This window comes from Eschrichtius robustus, chromosome 13 (genome assembly GCF_028021215.1).
Source record: "Eschrichtius robustus isolate mEscRob2 chromosome 13, mEscRob2.pri, whole genome shotgun sequence".
Taxonomy (NCBI): domain Eukaryota; kingdom Metazoa; phylum Chordata; class Mammalia; order Artiodactyla; family Eschrichtiidae; genus Eschrichtius; species Eschrichtius robustus.
In genome coordinates this window covers 1,105,686-1,123,944 of record NC_090836.1, presented here as the reverse complement: position 1 = coordinate 1,123,944, position 18,259 = coordinate 1,105,686, and the positions used below count along the sequence as shown (strand labels likewise).

Genomic DNA, 18,259 nt, shown 5'->3' with positions numbered 1-18,259 from the left:
TCATCCTGCCTCAAAGATGCTGAGAGAGGTCCTACATCAAGACTGTACGTGGGCAACCCCTGGATGTGCCCTGTCACTAGGGAGGGAGGCTGGGCCGAGTGGGGCTTAGCCACCCTACTCCACGCAGCCTGCCTTTTCCCTAGAGACTCCTGTGACCAGAGCAGAGGACAAAGGTCACCACCGCCCTTTCTGATGTACACCATGCTTCCTAAAGGAAGGACAGGTGGGGAGGTGGATTTCTGACTCTTGCGGGCCCATGGGAGGCCCAGCTTACGTGGTTTTCTATCCAGAAACCCCACCAAAGCTGCTCTGAGCCAAGATCTGACCCAGCCAGCAACCAGCTGCAGGAAGGATAGGAGTTATGGGCACAGAGGGAGGGAGAGAGGGGGGGCAGCCAATGGCTGACCCTCCACAGACCCTGTAATAACACTGGCACCGAACCCCAGCTGGATCCAGTGGCCACGTTGAATGCAACATCTGAGTATTTGTCATTTTTTGCAAGCAGCATCAGTGTGTGATGCGACACAAGTGGAAAGCACGGAGGTAGAAACACCCAAGAAAGGGTGTAGTTTGGTCCTTAGAGTATGGACCCTCCCCTCCCCCCAGCTGAGAGGAAAGGAGTGGCATTGAGGAAGATCCTGGGTGAGCTTCTCCCTCGGAGGAGGGCCACTGGGCAGCCCCCAGGAGCCCAGCTCTGTCTGGGAATTCATGGCCACAGATCCGGGTAGGAATGAGGAGTGTGTGGTGGGGAGGACCGGGCCTCCCCAGATCTCCTGCTGATTGTGAGGGGCACAGGGTGGACACGAGGAAACAACACACGCGTGCACGTGCACACACACACACACACAAACACACACACACAGACTTTGCATCTGCCATCTGGAAGAAATGCAATGGACACATCAGGGGAGCATGGGATTCTGGGTCATTTCAAGGTGTGGGTCAAGGACCACTAACCACAGCCTAAAAGAAGCTGGCACGTCCAAGCAAGGGGGGTGGCCGAAGGCCCTGGGCCCCCCTTTCCTCCATTCTCCCCCGCAAGAGAGAGGAGTTAGGGTGAGGCGGGAGAAGCAAGAAGCAGAGGTGCCCCGCCCCTGGAGGCCAGGATTGGGGAAGGGCGTCGAGAGGAGAAGAGAGCCAGCGACCCTCCCCCCTCTCTTTAGCGGCTGTCTCCTTCCAAGCAGTCTTGACCCAAGGGGTTCAGAGGGGCGCCCTGGCTCTCAGCCCTGTTAACAGTTACCTCCCCCAAACAGAGGCTGATGCAGTCTGGGTGAGGGAAGGTCGCAGGGAGCGGGGTCTCCCAACTCCAGAGCAAGCCCCCAGACCCCTCAGCTTTGGGAAGCCACAGCCAGGGTGTTGACGTAGCCGTGGGCGCCCCCCTCGTCCTCCGAGACGCAGTGGCCCAGCTGGGGGGCTCCCGGCGCCGACGGGGCGGAGGGCGGAGCGCCGTAGCCCGCCCAGGCCCGACTCGGGGACGCCGGGGGCTCCCTGTCCCAGCAGCCCTCCAGGGCCTCCAGGCCGCGGCAGCCGAGGAAGAAGAGGTTCTTGAGCATGAAGACGGAGAGCGGCTGCTGGTAGCTCACGGCCAACAGGCAGCGCAGCGCCAGCAAGGGTACGTCCACGAGGCAGCCGCCCAGCAGGCGCAGCAGGCGGCTGCAGCCTCCCGGCCGCGAGGCCCGGCCCCGGGGCGAGGCGGCAGCGGCGTGGAGCTCGTGGAGCCAGAGCACCGGCGAGGCGAGCGCGAGGAAGTAGGCGGCGAGGAGCAGGTAGCGCAGGTGCGCGGGCAGCGGCGCGCGGCCGTCCAGCATCAGCTCCACCAGGGCGGAGCTGTCCAGCAGGTCCAGGCACGTGCCCAGGAAGCAGCCGGCGGCGCGGTGCCGCTGGGGCTGCAGGAGCAGGGGGCCCGCGGAGCCGGGGGTGGCGCCCGCCTCTCCGATGGCCCGCACCAGGCAGTAGAGCAGCGGCGCCGAGAGCGCCAGGGTGAGGCGGAAGCCCGTGGTGCCGAAGGGCGCGCGCAGCTCGATGAGGTCCAGGATGGACGTGCCCAGGATGAGCACCACCTTGGGCGTGAAGGCGATGGAGTAGATGAGCCAGGCCAGGTAGGCGAAGGCGAACTCGCCGGCCGCGCCGGCCGCCCCCGCCGGCCCCGGGCCGCCCGCGCCCCCGCGGCCGCCGCGCGCCTTGGCTCCCGCAGCCCCGGCAGCGGCGGCGGGGGCGGCGGGCAGGTGCAGGGGCGCGGCGTGCGGGTGGTGCGGGTGGTGGGTGTGCGCGGCGCCCCGACGGCCCCGGCTGTTCTTGGCGAAGAAGATGGCCCAGCCCGCCGCGACCACCAGGTCGGTGGCGACCCAGGAGCACCAGTACAGGTCGGTGACAGCGATGAGGTACACGTCCAGCAGGCCGCCCTGCGCCAGCAGCAGCGCCACGGACAGCGCCTGGTAGCCCCAGCGGCAGCCCGGGCCGGGGGCGCAGCCGCGGCGCCCACCCCCGCGGCCCGGCCGGGCCCGGCGACCGCAGCAGCAGCAGCACGAACGGCAGGAGGGGCCGGGGCTGGCGCCGCCCGCGCCCCCGACGGCCCCGGCCACGGCGCCCGCGCCCAGGTCGGCGGCGGTCATGCTACGCGGGGAGGTGGGCGTGGAGGCGCAGGAGGTGGCGGCGCTGCCCGGGGGCCCGGCGGGCACCAGCGGCCTGCTGATGCTGGCGCTCTCGTCGTCGTCCTCCCGCTCGGCGCCCGCGCTGCTGCCGCTGCCGCTGCCGGTGTCGCCGCCGCTGCCGCCGCTGCTGCTGCCCGAGCCGCTCCGGCCGCGCGGGAACCGGGGCTGCAGCCGGGCGGGGGGCGGGGCCGCGCGGGGGGCGCCGGGCGCGGGGCGCATTGTCCTCGGCTCCCTCCCGCCTACCCGGCCGGAGCCGCGCACCGGAGCCGAGCCCCGTGGCCGGGCGCGCGCGGGCTGCTGCCGACGCGCGGTGACGGCGGCGGTGACGGCGCGCGGGGCGGCCCAGCCGAGAGCTGGGGGCGGGGCGGGGAAACCGGGATTGGATTCGGGGCCGGGAGGCGGGAAAGCTCGGCCGCCGTGCAGGCAGGAAGAAGGGGAGGGGTGCCCGGGCGCGGAGTTGGGGCGGGGAGGACGCAGCGTCGGAATCGGAGGGGCGCGATGGGATCCCGGCGGCGGGATGGGAGGTGGTCGGCGAGGTCCCACCAGCTGAACCCCTGGGGCGTTAGGGACCGGGTGGCTTTGGTCTCAGTGTAGACCATGCCTTTGAGCACCAGGCTGAGACCTCTGCAGGCACCAGGGCAGCTTTGGCCTCTACTTCGTCCGGTGCCCTTTCCGCTGGGCCGTCCTGCCTCTCCCTAAGGCCCTTGAAAACCGAAGGAGGAACCAGGCCGCACTGATTACAAGGACCAGGACCGGGAGCCCCAAACATATATTTCTACATATTCATGTGCCCCGCTCTGGGTTCAGTGACCACCCCGGGGGGAGGTACCAATTTCCAGTGAATGGAGCAGCTCTCTGAATATAAATGCTTGGGAAGAAAGGAGCAGTAAAAGGACGGTGCGTGTGGCCCCAGCCAAGCAGGTTTTCAGTATTCTCTGACGTTCTTAAAGCGGGAATGGGAAACAATAGGAAGAGGCAGCTAGCAGAGGAAATTAAACACCTAGAGGTGCCTCCATGGAAACATAGGCCCAAAGCAGCGATGGTGAATGCTACAGACGGGGCCGTGGACGGAAACACAGCAGCCCTGCAGCTACAAGCGCACAGCTCTGTACAACCAAGCCACGGCAGATGTGGGGTTTAGCGCCTGCAGCCCGCCCCGGGGCACACACCGGGTCCGTGTCCAGTCGTCATGCAGCCCAGCAGGTGTGGGGGGCAGCTGAGCTCTGGAGTGTGGTCTCAGCTCTGCCACGTGGCCTGTGTGATCTTGGACCGGTTATTTCACCTCTCTGACCCTAGCTAGGATTATCCAACTGTAAAAAGGGACCAACATCTACCTTCCCAGGCTGTTGTATTAAGAGAGGTCATGAGTTCGAAGGGTTTGGCCCAATGCCTGGTACGGAGTGTGTTAAAGGTAGCTGGTGTTATCACAATTCCATTTAGCTCATGTCTCAAGCCCCGGGAACATTTACTCACAGCACAGGCCACTAATGACTGTTTTCTGGGCTGGAGCCCTTCCCGAGACCACGTTCCGAGCTCAGCTCCCTGGCAGCTCTGTGCTTCGCGACATGCCAGGGAGCAGAGCGGCTCTCGCTGGGAGCAGCGGTTCTTGGAGCTGGTCACAGGCTTCACTGTGTGAGAGATTCAGCCCTGCCCGCTGGCGCCAAGGCCACCCACACGGGGCAAGGGGGGAGCAGACAGCGCAGGTGGCCCGCATCCATGAGCGTCACAGCGGGTCAGCGGGTCCGGCGATGTCAGCATGGAGCCGGTCCAGGTGAAAAAGCGGGCTGGGAGCTGCCAACTGCTAATGGGACAGATTACAGCCTGGCTCCCAGCTCTCCCCCAGGGAGAACACCAGCCAGCCGCTAACCTGAAAGCTGGCCCACAACTCCTGCTCACGTCAACGAAGCAGTAGAAGCAGCAGGAGCAGCTGATGCAGGCTGAGAACTGGGCTGCTGAGGGAACACTGGTGAACCTGTCCCCACCCCAGACCTGCTGCCCTGGCCACTCGCCCAGCTCCCTCCTGCCCTTGCCCGTCAGGCCAGCCCTCGCCCAGGGTGCCTCCTGAGGACGGGTTTCCTCCCTGGGAACTTGGGTTGTACCAGCCCTTTGAAGTTATCCTTGCATCTCTGGGAAATGGACTTCAATTGCTCAGAGTAACTTCCGTGTGAGATTCTTTAACCCAATTTCTTTCAGGTCTGAGGCTCTGAATAGAAAGACCACAGGTAATAAGGGTAAGAAATCAGGGCACACGACAGAGTATGCTGGTGGTCCGAGTACCAGAGGGACCTCGGCTTTGCACTGGGTTATGTCTAATCTGTGTACACACTTGGGCGCATACATGCACACACACATACACAGAGAGCCTTCGCTTCAGCCCGTGATGGGCTTGACAAAGGTGTGGCTAGGATGAGAAGGAGGAAGTTAAGGCTTTCTTGTATATAAAGTGAGTACAAACATCCCACAGGGATCTGGAAAAGGGAAAACACCGTCACCGAGCAGCTCCTAAGCCCCCGAGGTCTGTGCTTACATCTTACATGCGATACTGGGGACAGAGACAGAGGAGGGCACGCTGCTCCCAGCCACACAGCTCGCCCAGGGCAGACCTCTGGCTCCCAGCCCAGTACTCTCACCCACCTACCACGCTCCTTCTCACAAGCCTAGCATGGCATCCTGGGAGTCAGGGACAAACTAAGCAGTTTTCAATCCAAAAATCATTTCCCTGAGCACCTGTTAAACGGGTGGGGCTCATTTGGAGACCTGATACCCTCATCCTCCTGGAGCAGCGGCAGATGGGCCGGGAGGGAGGAGAGATGCCCCCGTCATCTCAGCAGCCCAGGAAAGCTCAGCGGGCAGGGCCAGCCCTCCCAGCACTGAACCAAGGCCCGGTCCTCACTGGCCCACCATCTGTCTGTCATCCTGCCCTCTTCACTCCCACAGCGAGAATGAAGGGCAGGTGCAAAGGGCGCCGTCGACGAGCATGTGGGGCCTCACCGGGGCTCCCCGTGGAAAGGCACAGCAGGCCCTCTGGTGCTCAATCACAGTCACGGCGCCGGCTCCCAGAAATGAAAGGGAAGTGGGCAGGGAGCTGTGGCTGGAGCAGGACAGATCTGCGAAGCTTCAGCGTACTAGCAACTGAAGCCTCAGAACTCCTTGGAGAGTCTGTCACGATAACACTCCAGCTACCCCACTGCAGAGCGCCCCTAAGGCCCGGAGCCAGCCTGTGGCTTGGGTCACCCCATGGACGGCCCACAGCGAGCCGCTACCCTCGTGGGCAAAGGAGAAGGTCCGGCATCAGTGCCTGCAGGTGTCACTCAGCCCCTGGCCTGGGTGCCAGGGCTCCAGAGGCTAAAAACAGCAAGTCCTTTCCTAGGAGTCCAGGCTGGGAGGGAGACAGACACATAAACAAGAAAGCACAGTCAAGTATTGTGAAGGTTATGGCCAAATTCTATATGGGGCCTAGAGGAGCAAAGGACATGAGGACTATTGGGAAAGGTAAGCAGATGCTGGCTAGCAGCTGGGAGGTGGACTCAGGACTGGCGGGCATTTCAGGGAGAAGGAGCAGGATGGACGGAGGACCCACAGTGTGAGGGAGCCAGGCACCGTTGAGGAATTACGGATCCTTGGCTTCAGTATGAAGTACAAGGAGAAGGGCATGACGGGTAAACTGAGGGGATAGGCAGGGCCAGGTCACAGAGGACCTCGGGGGCCAGGCTGAGCTTGGGCTACATTCCAAGAGAACAGGGACCTCTTGAAAGCAGACATGTAACATGGACAGATTTGCACCATAGAAAAATTACTTTGCAGCAGAACCGATGGGCGGGAGGGGAGAGAAAATGGAAGCAGAGACTGTGTTCCATTCTGGCGATATTGTGAACAAAATGTAGAAGACCTCCCAGCTTACCAAAAACACCAGGTAAAACTGAACAGTTTAAATGCACAGTTAAGAGAGTAAGGTGAACCCTTGGGGCCATCCATGAAGAGGAAACTGGAAACTGGAATGGCGAGTGAAGTACATGATGCTTCAGATGTGGGGTTGGTCTGATACAGTGGGGACCAGCCACAAGCAGCTACCTAAATCTGAATGTATTTAAATAAATATCAACTGGGACTTCCCTGGCGGTCCAGTGGTTAGGACTCCGTGCTTCCACTGCAGGGGGCCCGGGTTCAATCCCTGGTCAAGGAACTAAGATCCTGCATGCTGCATGGTGAGGCCAAAAGTAAATAAATGAATAAATAATAATAATAAAATTAAAAATAAATAAATATCATTTGAAATAAGTTAAAATTTCAAATTCAGTTCCTCAGTCTCACTCACCACATTTCAAGTGCTCAGAAGCCCCACGTGACTGGTGGTTACTACACGGAACAGCAGATACAGAGCAATTCCATCACTGTGGCATGTCCTCTCGGGCAGCACTGGTGGATTTAATAGCCAAACAGAAACAGGAGACCTGGCATTCAACCCAAATGAGACAAGAACACAGAGCTGAGCTTCCTACATAAAACCAGGACTCAGTGAAAGGGTGAACAGAAAAATAGATCTCCCACCCAAACAGGAAGGCCACAGGCAAATGAATAAGCATTGGCCTAGGCTTGAAGTGGCATAAAAATCTCTCCTGGGAATTCATAACCATTGGACTATACCACCCATAGATTTGAGATTTGCACAATCTCAAGCTGAGAAAGTAACATAAATATTGGTTGTAGGCTGGTAATAACCATGGATACCTAGCAAAAGCAAATACAAAACAGTTCTGGGGGGACATACCGTCAAACCAAGCCTTAGAGGATTCCCACAGATAAAGCACCAGTAAAAGTCAGTTCACAATACCAAATTGCAAAACACACAAGGAAATAACCCATCATGAAGGAAAGCCAGTGTATGAAAGATAGAGCAAGATTAGACCCCCCCAGGAACTTCAGATGATGGTGGCTATAATACCAATAGGTTTACAATGATTAAGAGCATAAAAAAGAATAAAATACTATGAAAAAGAATAGTGGGGCTTCCCTGGTGGCGCAGTGGTTGAGAGTCTGCCTGCCAACGCAGGGGACACGGGTTCGAGCCCTGGTCTGGGAAGATCCCACATGCCGCGGAGCAACTGGGCCCGTGAGCCACAACTGCTGAGCCTGCGCGTCTGGAGCCTGTGCTCCGCAACAGGAGAGACCGCGATAGTGAGAGGCCCGCGCACCACGATGAAGAGTGGCCCCCGCTCGCCGCAACTAGAGAAAGCCCTCGCACAGAAACGAAGACCCAACACACCCAAAAATAAATAAAGAAATAAATTAAAAAAAAAAAAAAAAAAAGAATAGTGGAGAAAAAAGAAAGAATAAGGCAGGGAGAAGTACATCCAAGAATCACAGTGTGTGGATCTCTGTGAATTTTCTCCCCAGTGAAATAATCATAACTGGTGGAAATTATAAAAAACAACCATTTACACAACATTGTAATTCAACTATACTTCAATAAAAAATAAATTAAAAAAAAAAACATTTAAAATTTCTTTCTTCTTTTTTTTTTTAACTTGGCTGTGACACACTGTTTGCAGGATCTTAGTTCCCCGACCAGGGATTGAGCCCGGGGCCCCCGGCATTGGAAGTGTGGAGTCCTAACCACTGGACCACCAGGGAATTCCCCCATTTAAAACTTCTGAAAATTGTCTTAGGGCATACAGCAAATGGAAAAACGTTTATTCAAGAAATCTGCTAAATCTCATTAAGAACAGTTAGAGTCTGTGGCATTGAAGCCACAACCTGTCCCCTCCCCTCCCCCAGCTCAGTGTGGCAGAAACTCACCTCCAGGTGAGTGTGGCCAAGAAGGGGCCCCTCCTCCCCATCTCTGAGTGTAGGACAATAGTTTCTCTCCGGAGGGGCTGGTCACTGCATTTCTCATCTCCCCTCTCCCTGCCCCACAGCTTCATGTGCAGAAACTCTGTTCCACAAAAGCACAGCTGAGAGGCCTGAGGCTCCCTACCTCCACCCAGTCCCCACTTGTAGACTGGAAGCTCTAATCTAGGTGTGGCAGGCCTTGGTTACCTTGAGCCAATCACCTGTCCCAGCTCACCTGTAGGGTAGAAGTTCTGTGCAGGGAGAGGCAAACTGAGAAGACAAGGGGCTATGACCCCCTCCTCCCATCGCCTTCCAACCCATGGAAAAGATGTATCACTCTAAGAGAAGCAGGTTGCTGTACCCAGGTCCAGAGTGTTGGCATGGAGCTTTTGCCTTGGGTGTAGAAACAGAGGGTTCTGTAGCTCAGGCTAAGGAGACTGGCTCACTTGGAACAGAGTGCAGGGAAGTTGAAGCCTAAGGGCACTACTGAAAAGAAGGAAGACCTTGGTGGTGAGTCACTTAAAGGAGGCTGGTCGTTCCCTGATGGAACAAGTGAAACAAACCAGCCAGGAGTTTAACAGAGAGACAGCTGAAAAGAAACCAGCTGGGGTCAGAGCAAGCCTCAAAGACTGGTCTTAAGAACTACCCCTGCAAAGGGGCCCAACTTTATCAGATCAGATGTGGAGCAGTTTATGTCCCAGGACATTGTCAAAAATAACAGAGCAATCAGGTAGCAATTAGTGGAGCTTAACAGTTCAGTGTGATACCAGTAGAGGTAGAGCTGCCGAAGGTTAACAAAGAGATTGGGGAAAAGACAGTCAATGAGAACCCAGCTAACACTGTGGCCATCCCAGGGGGCAGGGAGATTTGTGTACACATCAGAGGCTTCACACTACAGGAAAAACAGACCTCACGAATTCATCCACCCATGTCACTAAATAACAAAAAATCAAGTACCAATAACAAAAAATCCTGGCTTGGGGATGGGGGAGGTAAGGGATCACAGTTTCCAGAGTTGCTACAATATATGATCTTAAGTGTCCAGTTTTCAACAAAAAATTATGAGACGTAAAGAAATAGGAAGTGTGACCCATACACAAGGAAAGAAATACAAACGATAGAAACTGCTTCTGAGGGGCCCAGATATTGGATTTACCAGACAAGGACTCCAAAGCAGCTATTATAATATATTCAAAGAACTAAAGGAAACCATGTTTAAAGAATTAAAGGAAAGTATGATGACAATGTCTCATCAAATAGAGAATGTCTATAAAGAGATAGAAATTATAATAATAAAAAGAAAGAACCAAATGGAAATTTTGGAGTTGAAAAGTACATTAGCTAAAATATAAAACTAATAAGAGGGACTCAACTGTACATTTGAGCTGGCAGAAGAATCAGCCAACTTAAAGATACATTGATAGAAATTAAACACTCTGAAGAACAAAGAAAAAAGAATTAAGAAAAAAAGGAACAGAACCTCAGAGAGAGATGGGACACAACTGATTGCATCAACATACATACGAGAGGAGCATCTGAAGGACAGGAGAGAAAAAAGGAGCAGAAAAAAAGATATTCAGGGAAATAATGTCTGAAAGCTTCCCAAATTTGATGAAAAACATTAATCTACACATCCAAGAAACTCAAAAACTCTGAGCAGGGTAAGTGCAGAGATCCACAGCCAGACACATCACAACCAAAATGTTAAAAGATAAAGACAAAGAGAAAATCTTGAACAGAGCAAGAGAAAAACCACATCACAAACAAGGGAATTCCAAGAAGAGTGACAGTAAACTTCTCATCAGAAAGAGTGGAGCCTAGAAGGCAGAGGGATGACATATTAGAAGTCCTGAAAGGAAAGGTGAAACAAAATTCTTACACCCAGCAAAACTGTCTTTCAAAACTGAAGGTGAAATTAATACATTTCTTGATAAACAAATCTGAGAAACGTTGCTGGCACACCTGCCTTATAAAAAATACTATATAGAAGGAAGTTCTTCAGGCTGGAAACAATAATTCAAATCCACACACACACACACACAAAAACAAAGATTGCCAGTAAAGGTCATTATATAGGTAATTATAGGAAATAATGTAAATATGTATTTCTTCTCCTTTCTTATAACTTAGTTAAAAAGCAATACCATCTTTTCATCAAATGGTGCTAGAACAACCGGACATTCACAAGCAAAAAAATGAATCTAGACACAGACCTTACACCCTTCACAAGAATTAACTCAAAATGGATTCCATACCTAAATGTAAAATGCAAAAGTAAATATAAAAGTCCCAAAAGATAACAAGAGAAATAACCTAAATCTTGGGGTTTGGCGATGACTTTTTACGTACAACACCAGAAAGACATGATCTATAAAAGAAAGAATTGGTAAACTAGACTTCATTAAAATGTAAAATGTCTGTTCTGCAAAAGACACTGCCAAGAGAATAAGAAGACAAACCACAGACTGCGAGAAAATGTGTGCAAAAGACACATCCGATAAAGGGCTGTTATCCAAAATATACATAGGATTCTTAAAACTCAACAATAAGAAAACAAACAACCCAATATTAAAAATGGGCCGAAGAACCTTAACAGACACCTCACCAGAGAAGATATACAGATGGCAAATAAGCATATGAAAAGATGCTCAACATCATTTGTCAGCAGGGAAATGCAAATTAAAACAACAATGAGATACCACTGCACACCTATTAGCATGGCCAAAATCCAGAACACTGACAACACCAAACGCTGGTGAGGATGCAGAACAGGAACTCTCATTCGTTGTCAGCGGGAATGCAGAAAGGTACAGCCACTTTGGAAGATAGTTTGGAGTTTTAACAAAACTAAACATATTCCTTTCCAGCAGTCATGCTCCTTGGTATTTACCCAAAGGGGCTGAAAACTTATGTCCACACAAAAACCTGCACTTGGATATTTATAGCAGCTTTATTCATAATTGCCAAACTTGGAAGCAACCAAGATGCTTGGCTCAGCAGGTGAAATGATAAATAAACTGGGGAACATCCACACAATGGAATACTATTGAGCACTAAAAAGAAATGAGCTCTCAAGCCATGAAAAGACATGAGGAAACTTAAATGCATATTACTAGATGAAAGAAGCCAATCTGAAAAAGGTTACATACTGTATGATCCCAACTATATGACGTTCTGGAAAAGGCAGAACTATGGAGACAGTAAAAAGATCAGTGGTTGCCGTAAGTTAGGAGGGAGGGAGGGAGGGATGAATAGGTGAAGCCCAGAGGACTTTGAGGGCAGTGAGAATACCCTGTATGATACTGTAATGGATACATATCAGTATAATTTGTCCAAACCCATACAATGTACACTACCAAGAGTGAACCCTAATGTAAACCATGGACCTCAGGTGATGATGATGTGTTAATGCAGGTTCCTTGATGATAACAAATGTACCATCTGGTGGGGAATGCTGATAGCAGGGCTGGGGGGAGCTATGCATATGGGCCGTGGCGGGCGGGTGGTATGTGGGAAATCTCTGTACCTTCCTCTCAATTTTGCTGTGGACATAAAACTGCTATTTTAAAAATTGTCTTAAAAAAAAAAAGCAATCGCATAAAACCATATAATTATAACTGCATTGTTGGAACTTTAATATATAAAAATGTAATATATTTGCCCATAAGAGCACAAAGGAGGTGGGTGGGAGCGAAACTGTAAAAAAGCAAGGATCTGGCATCAGATGGTAACTTGAATCCTCAAAAATGAAGAGAACCAGAAATGGTAAATAAGTTTAGTATGACAAACTTTATAAATATATACTTTCTCTCCCATAGGAGAGTAGACCTCAGCTTCTTTAAGACATAAAATTATATAAAAGTAATCATTATAAGACTGTATTATTGTGTTCTGTAACATACATAGATCTAATATGTGCAACAATAATAGTACTAAAAAGGGAAGAGGGCAACAGAAATATATAGAAACATAGTTTCTATATCTCACTGAAACTAAATTGGTATAAATCATAAACTAAGATGTATATTATTAGCCCTAGAGCAACCGCTAAGAAAATGTTTAAAAAACAGTTTAAAAATCATTAATGGAATTAAATGTTATACTAGAAAAAAAATCTCTTAATACAAAAAAAATGAAGATTTTTTTTTAAAAAGAACTTCAGATTTCAAATATATAGTCATTGAAAAAGATTAATAGATGGGGACTTCCCTGGTGGTGCAGTGGTTAAGAATCCGCCTACCAATGCAGGGGACACGGGTTTGAGCCCTGGTCCGGAAAGATCCCACATGCCGCGGAGCAACTAAGCCGGTGCGCCACAACTACTGAGCCTGCACTCTAGAGCCCGCGAGCCACAACTATTGAGCCCGCGTGCTGCAACTACTGAAGCCCACGCGTCTAGAGCCCGTACTCTGCAACAAGAGAAGCCACCGCAATGAGAAGCCCACGCACCGCAACAGAGTAGCCCCCGCTCGACGCAACCAGAGAAAAACCCGCGCGCAGCAATGAAGACCCAACACAGCCATAAATACATTAAAAAATAAATAAATAAGTAAAAGATGGATTAAGCAGCAGATTAGAGGCAACTAAAGAGACTTAGTAAATGTTATAACATATCTGATGACATTCTCTAGAATGCAGTAGAGAGAGCTAGAGGTTGTAACAAACAAAAAGAAATCAAAAGACCAGGTGGGTGGATTGGGAAGATTCAAAATATGCCTAATAGAAGTTCCAGAAGGAGAAACTTGAAAGAGTGGGGGAAAGATAACAAAGAAATTTTGGCTGAGAATTTTCCAAAGCTGGTGAAAAAACTTCTCCAATCCACAGATTTGAGAATCTCAATGAATCCTAAACAGGATTAATAAAAATAAATATGCTCCCAGATGCTCGGATGTGAAACTGGAGAGCACCTAAAGGAAAAGATCTTAAGAGAAACCAGACAGTAAATCACAACACAGTTGAGTCAGATTGACAGCAGGCTTCTCATCAGAAATAACACAAGCCAGAGTGCAATGGATGGTAAAAAATAAAGCAAAATATATCAGTAATCACAATAAGTGTCCTATTAAATAACAGAGATTATTGGATTAGATTTTTAAAAATTCCCAGCTATATGCTTTTATATAAGAAATGTCTCTAAAACAAAAAGACAGATTGAAAGTGAAGGTTGAAGAAAATATGTAGACATATGTATATATATATTTTTAATGCATTTATATAAACAAACCAGGCAAATATTAACTTAAAAAACTGGCATGGCTATATTAACATTAGGAAAAAAATAAACTTTGGGACTTCCCTGGCAGTCCAGTGGTTAAGACTCCGTGCTCCCAATGCAGGGGGCACGGGTTCAATTTCTGGTCGGGGAACTAAGATCTGCACAGTGTGGCCAAAAAAGAAAAGAAAAGAAAAAAATAAACTTTATACCCAAGAAAATTATTAGAAATAAAGAATTTCACCATATAGTGATAAAGGAGACAGTATAGTACAGTAGTTAAGGGCACACATGCTAGAGCCAGACTATCTGAGTTCAAATCACTCAGAAGCTGGGTGACCTTGGTCAAGTTACTTAATTTCTCTGTCCTCAATTTTCTCATCTGTAAAATGCGGACAATAATAGCACCTACTTCATAGAGTTATTATGAGGGATAAGTAAATTAATATACTGAGAGCACTTAGAAAATGCTGGCATGTTGTACTATATAAGTATTTGCTGCTATAAAAGAACCAAGTTCCAGAAAGACAGCAAAATTCTGAACTTGCGTGTACATAATAACATAGCTTAAAATATATATAAAGCAAAATGGATAATATTATAATGAGAAATTGGCAAATACCTAATTATAGTGGGGGATGTAAACACATCTCTCAGTAATTCACAGATCAAACAGATAAAACATTGGTAAATACATATACAAGTTTAAACACAAGGTTGATCTAATGGCTGAATGTAGAACTCTACAAAAAATTAGATACCACACACAGGTTACAAATATATGTGCAACATTTATAAAACCTGACCATGTACAGACTATATTCCTTGACCTCAAAGCAATTAGATTAGAACACAGCAACAGAAATATCACCAATCACTCCCCAAACAGTTGGAAAATTTTAAACATTCTTCCAAATAACTCACACAAAAATTAGAAAATACTTAGAATTAAATGATCATGAAAATACTACTTGACAAAATGAATGAGATACAACCAAAGCAAAACTTGGAGGAAAATTTACAGCCTTAAATGTTTGTTACAAATGCAGAAAGACTACAAATTAATAAGCTAAGCATTCAAATTAATAAATTGGAGAAAGAACAAGTAAATTCAATGAAAACATAAAGAAGGAAATATTAAAGATAAAAACAGAAATAGTAAAAACTGATGTTTAAATACACAAAGATCTGACATGATTTATTAAGAAAAAAAGGGAGAAAACATACATAAAAGCAATAATAGGAATGAAAAAGATGTCTAACTACAGAAACAGATTTTTAATGATGAGAATATTATGAACAATGTTACACCACTGTATTTGAAAACTTAGAGAAAAATGGAAAATTCCCTAGAAAAACATGACTTTCCTAAACTAAGTAGAAAAGTCTGAATATACATTTAATTATTAGAGAAATTGAATCAATAATTAAGTCTCCCCTCCAAAATTTACCAGGTTCAGATGGTTTCGTGTGTTCTACCAATATTCAAGGCACTGATAATCCCATTTTAAACTAACTGTTCCAAAAATAGGAAAAGATGAAATGTGTCACCATTTATTTTATGAGGCTAATACAATTGATATCAAAACCAAACAAAGGCAGTAGAAAAAAGTTAAACTGTACAGGCCAGTCTCATTTATGAACATAAACGAAATTCTAGCTAATGGTAGACAGCAACATATAACATAGCCAATTAGGTTTTATCACAGGAATGAAAGGCAGAGTTAAAGATGAAATGAAAATTTATGAATGTCATTTACCAAATGAACAGATTAAAGGAGAAAAACATTTATGATCAACTCAATAAATATACAGAAACAAATTGCAACATATATTCATGAATTTAAACAAAACTAAGCAAATCCAATTTTCTTTATCCTAGTAAACAGTAATAGGGCAACAGAGACAGGCTAGATGCCGACTGATCCCATTTCCTTTCCCTCACGTTCCCTGCCCTCTTGGGAGTGGCACTGGAACCATGTGTGTGGCCAGTGGACACGGACAGAAGTGCTGACCACCAAGACCAGGTCTCACCCAAGTCCCTCCACGTTCACCCACCCTCCCTCCCTCTTTGAAGATGACAGCATCACAAATGGAAGGGGCCTGAATGCCCGAGTCACCACCTGGAGGGAAAGGCCAAGAACAGCACGTAGCCCACATCAGCCTATGAAATGAGCAAAAAACACACATTTATTTTGTTAAGCCGTATTTTCATATATGTGTTTCTGAGTGCTGTTTTGTCTCATTGGTTTGTATCCCTCCCTCTGCCAAGAGAACACTGTCTTAATTACTGTAACTTTAGAAAAAAGTTTGAAATCTGATAGGACCAAGTCCAAGATGAAGACAGGGATGAACTTCTCCATGACAAGGCAGTTTTTCATTTCTTTCAGGGGCTTAGTAGGTGCTCTACAGGCATTTGTTGAGTGAATAAATGAAGCCAAAAGAGGAAGTTAGAAACACCAAAGGAAAAAGCAGACAAGAGGGGACACCCCTCCCCCTCCAGAGAGTGGTCCCAGGATGCCACGGCTGTTCTGGTAGGGGTATAGGCCAGAGTGGGAGGAGGGAGAGTTGTTGTTTTTTTTTTGGGGGTGGGGGGAGGTGGGAGTTTCAAGCTAGACCCCTCTTCTCTGCCTCCCCGAAAAGAGAAAATGACAGAAGGTTTTTGGATCCAAGAGCTGGAGAAGGCTGGAAGCAAAAGCTGAAGCCCTGACAGCTTCGCAGCAGTTCACACCCGGAGACACTCCTCCCACATCCAGCCCCCGAAGAAGCTGCCAGGAGCCCCAGGCAGAGAGCAGGCAGGCGTCCCCAGGCGACCCAGCCTCGCCACACCACGCGGCACGGGGGAAGTGACAGAGAGATTGGGGGGAAAAAACTATTATAGCCAAGATATTTTAAAAACCCGCCCTCAAGGCAGCATCCGGTTGCTACAGCAACCCTAGCTCTGCTGGGAGCCCTGACTACCTGCTGGCTCCCCACCTGCCTTAGCCCAGAGGTGTCCTCAGGAGGCCAGAAGCTGCCACCACCATGGGGACACTGAGCAAGTGCCGGGGTCCAGCACTGGAGACCCAAGTGGGCACCTGACGGTCCAGTCCTGCTCCAGGCTGACCACTTTACTATGAACGTGCACTCACTTCCTGTTCAAAGTGACTCACAGCGTCTCGTGTGTAATCACTTGGCTCCTTCAAAACACAAGAAGATAACATTTTCACTCAGTCAGGCTGGGTAATGAAGCGGCTGCTTGTGGGTTTTGGTTCCAGGGTCCAGACAAAGGCCCTGAGCAATGAGACCCGTCCGGAGCCAAGTGCCCAGGGCTGCCCTTGGCCCTGCACCTGCGTGATGCTACTGCAGCCGCCTGCCCTCCTGCACCCCATCTGGAAGGGCTCCTGCCCCCTTCAGGAAACCAGGAGTAAGAAAGGGAGAGAAAAGGCCCCAGAGAGCAGCTGCCAGCCACGGGGCAGAGCCAGGGGCAGGCACACAGACGCTGTCACCCCGTCCCTTCCACCTGGGCTCTGGCAAGACTCCTCGGCACACGGCCACACCAGGCTGACTTCCCAACTCCTGCCCCGCTCCCCAGTCACCCCTGTGAGCCCCCAGGGCCCAGGGTAAGCTCGCGGGGCTGCACCTGCAACCGCACCTGCTCCAGGACTCACGGGAAGGGCAGTGGGCTGGCTGAGGGCGGGCGGGGTCCCCGGAGGACATGCCGAGTAGGAGGCCCAGCTGTCAGCCCAGCCCCTCCATTTCCTAACTGACCTTGGACGCGCGGTCACTACCAGGCGAACCCCACAAGGGCAGGTGTGGTTGCCAACGGCTGGTCGCTGCTGTGGCGCCCGGCACGGGGCCTGGCAGCAAGCGGGTCTTCAGTCAGTGTTTCTGAAAGGAAAGGATCACTGGCCTGCCTCGTGCCCTCATTTATAAACCGGGGTGGTGGGAACCGTGTCTCCGCGAGGGGCTCTGAGAGGCTCTGACTGACCTTGGACCAGTGATGACTGTGTAAGCTGCTCTGGAAAAGGCCAGCACGTGCGTCGCAGGCCTCCCGACCCAGTGGCTCAGTGGCCCAACAGACACGTCCTCTGGGTACTCAGACGGAGAGCCAGTGCAGAGCTCGGTCCCAGGGGCTGAACTGCTGCCCACCTGCCCGCCGTCCCCTCTACTCGCCTTCCTCACGAACAAGCCCTGATTTTGTCGGCACAATGGTGTGCCCGGTCCCCGCCTCTGTGACCCGCCTCCGGTCAGCCGGACAGGACTGGAGTCCCCAGCGAGGCGGGCCTTCCGGGAAAGCTTTTTAAAGGGAGTCCAGCCCCACCTGCTCTGTGTTCGCCCTTTCCTCCCCTCTCCGTGGATGCTGGGGCTACGCTGCAGGTGGGCGGGCCTGCACGCCAGCACGGTGGGCGAGCGGAGTGCTTGAGATGCCTGCTCCGAATGTCCTGACGCTCAGAAAGCATTCGCGCCACTGTGGTCAGGCTTCTGAAACAGGCAGCTGAGCAAAATCCTACATGACACAGTGAGGCACCTAAAATAGCTCCTTCGTGAAGTCCACATTGCCAACGCCAGTCTACACAGGAAGGAG

General features: G+C 50.2%; 1 protein-coding gene across 1 annotated transcript; it reads right to left on the bottom strand.

Annotated features, from left to right (window-relative positions):
• Positions 1-1,170: 1,170 nt before the first annotated feature.
• On the bottom strand, positions 1,171-2,870 carry TMEM121B (transmembrane protein 121B). Its single transcript, XM_068561877.1, has one exon. It carries the CDS (start codon positions 2,868-2,870, stop codon positions 1,329-1,331), a length of 1,542 nt encoding a protein of 513 aa, XP_068417978.1. The 3' UTR covers positions 1,171-1,328.
• Between the last annotated feature and the right edge of the window lie 15,389 nt (positions 2,871-18,259).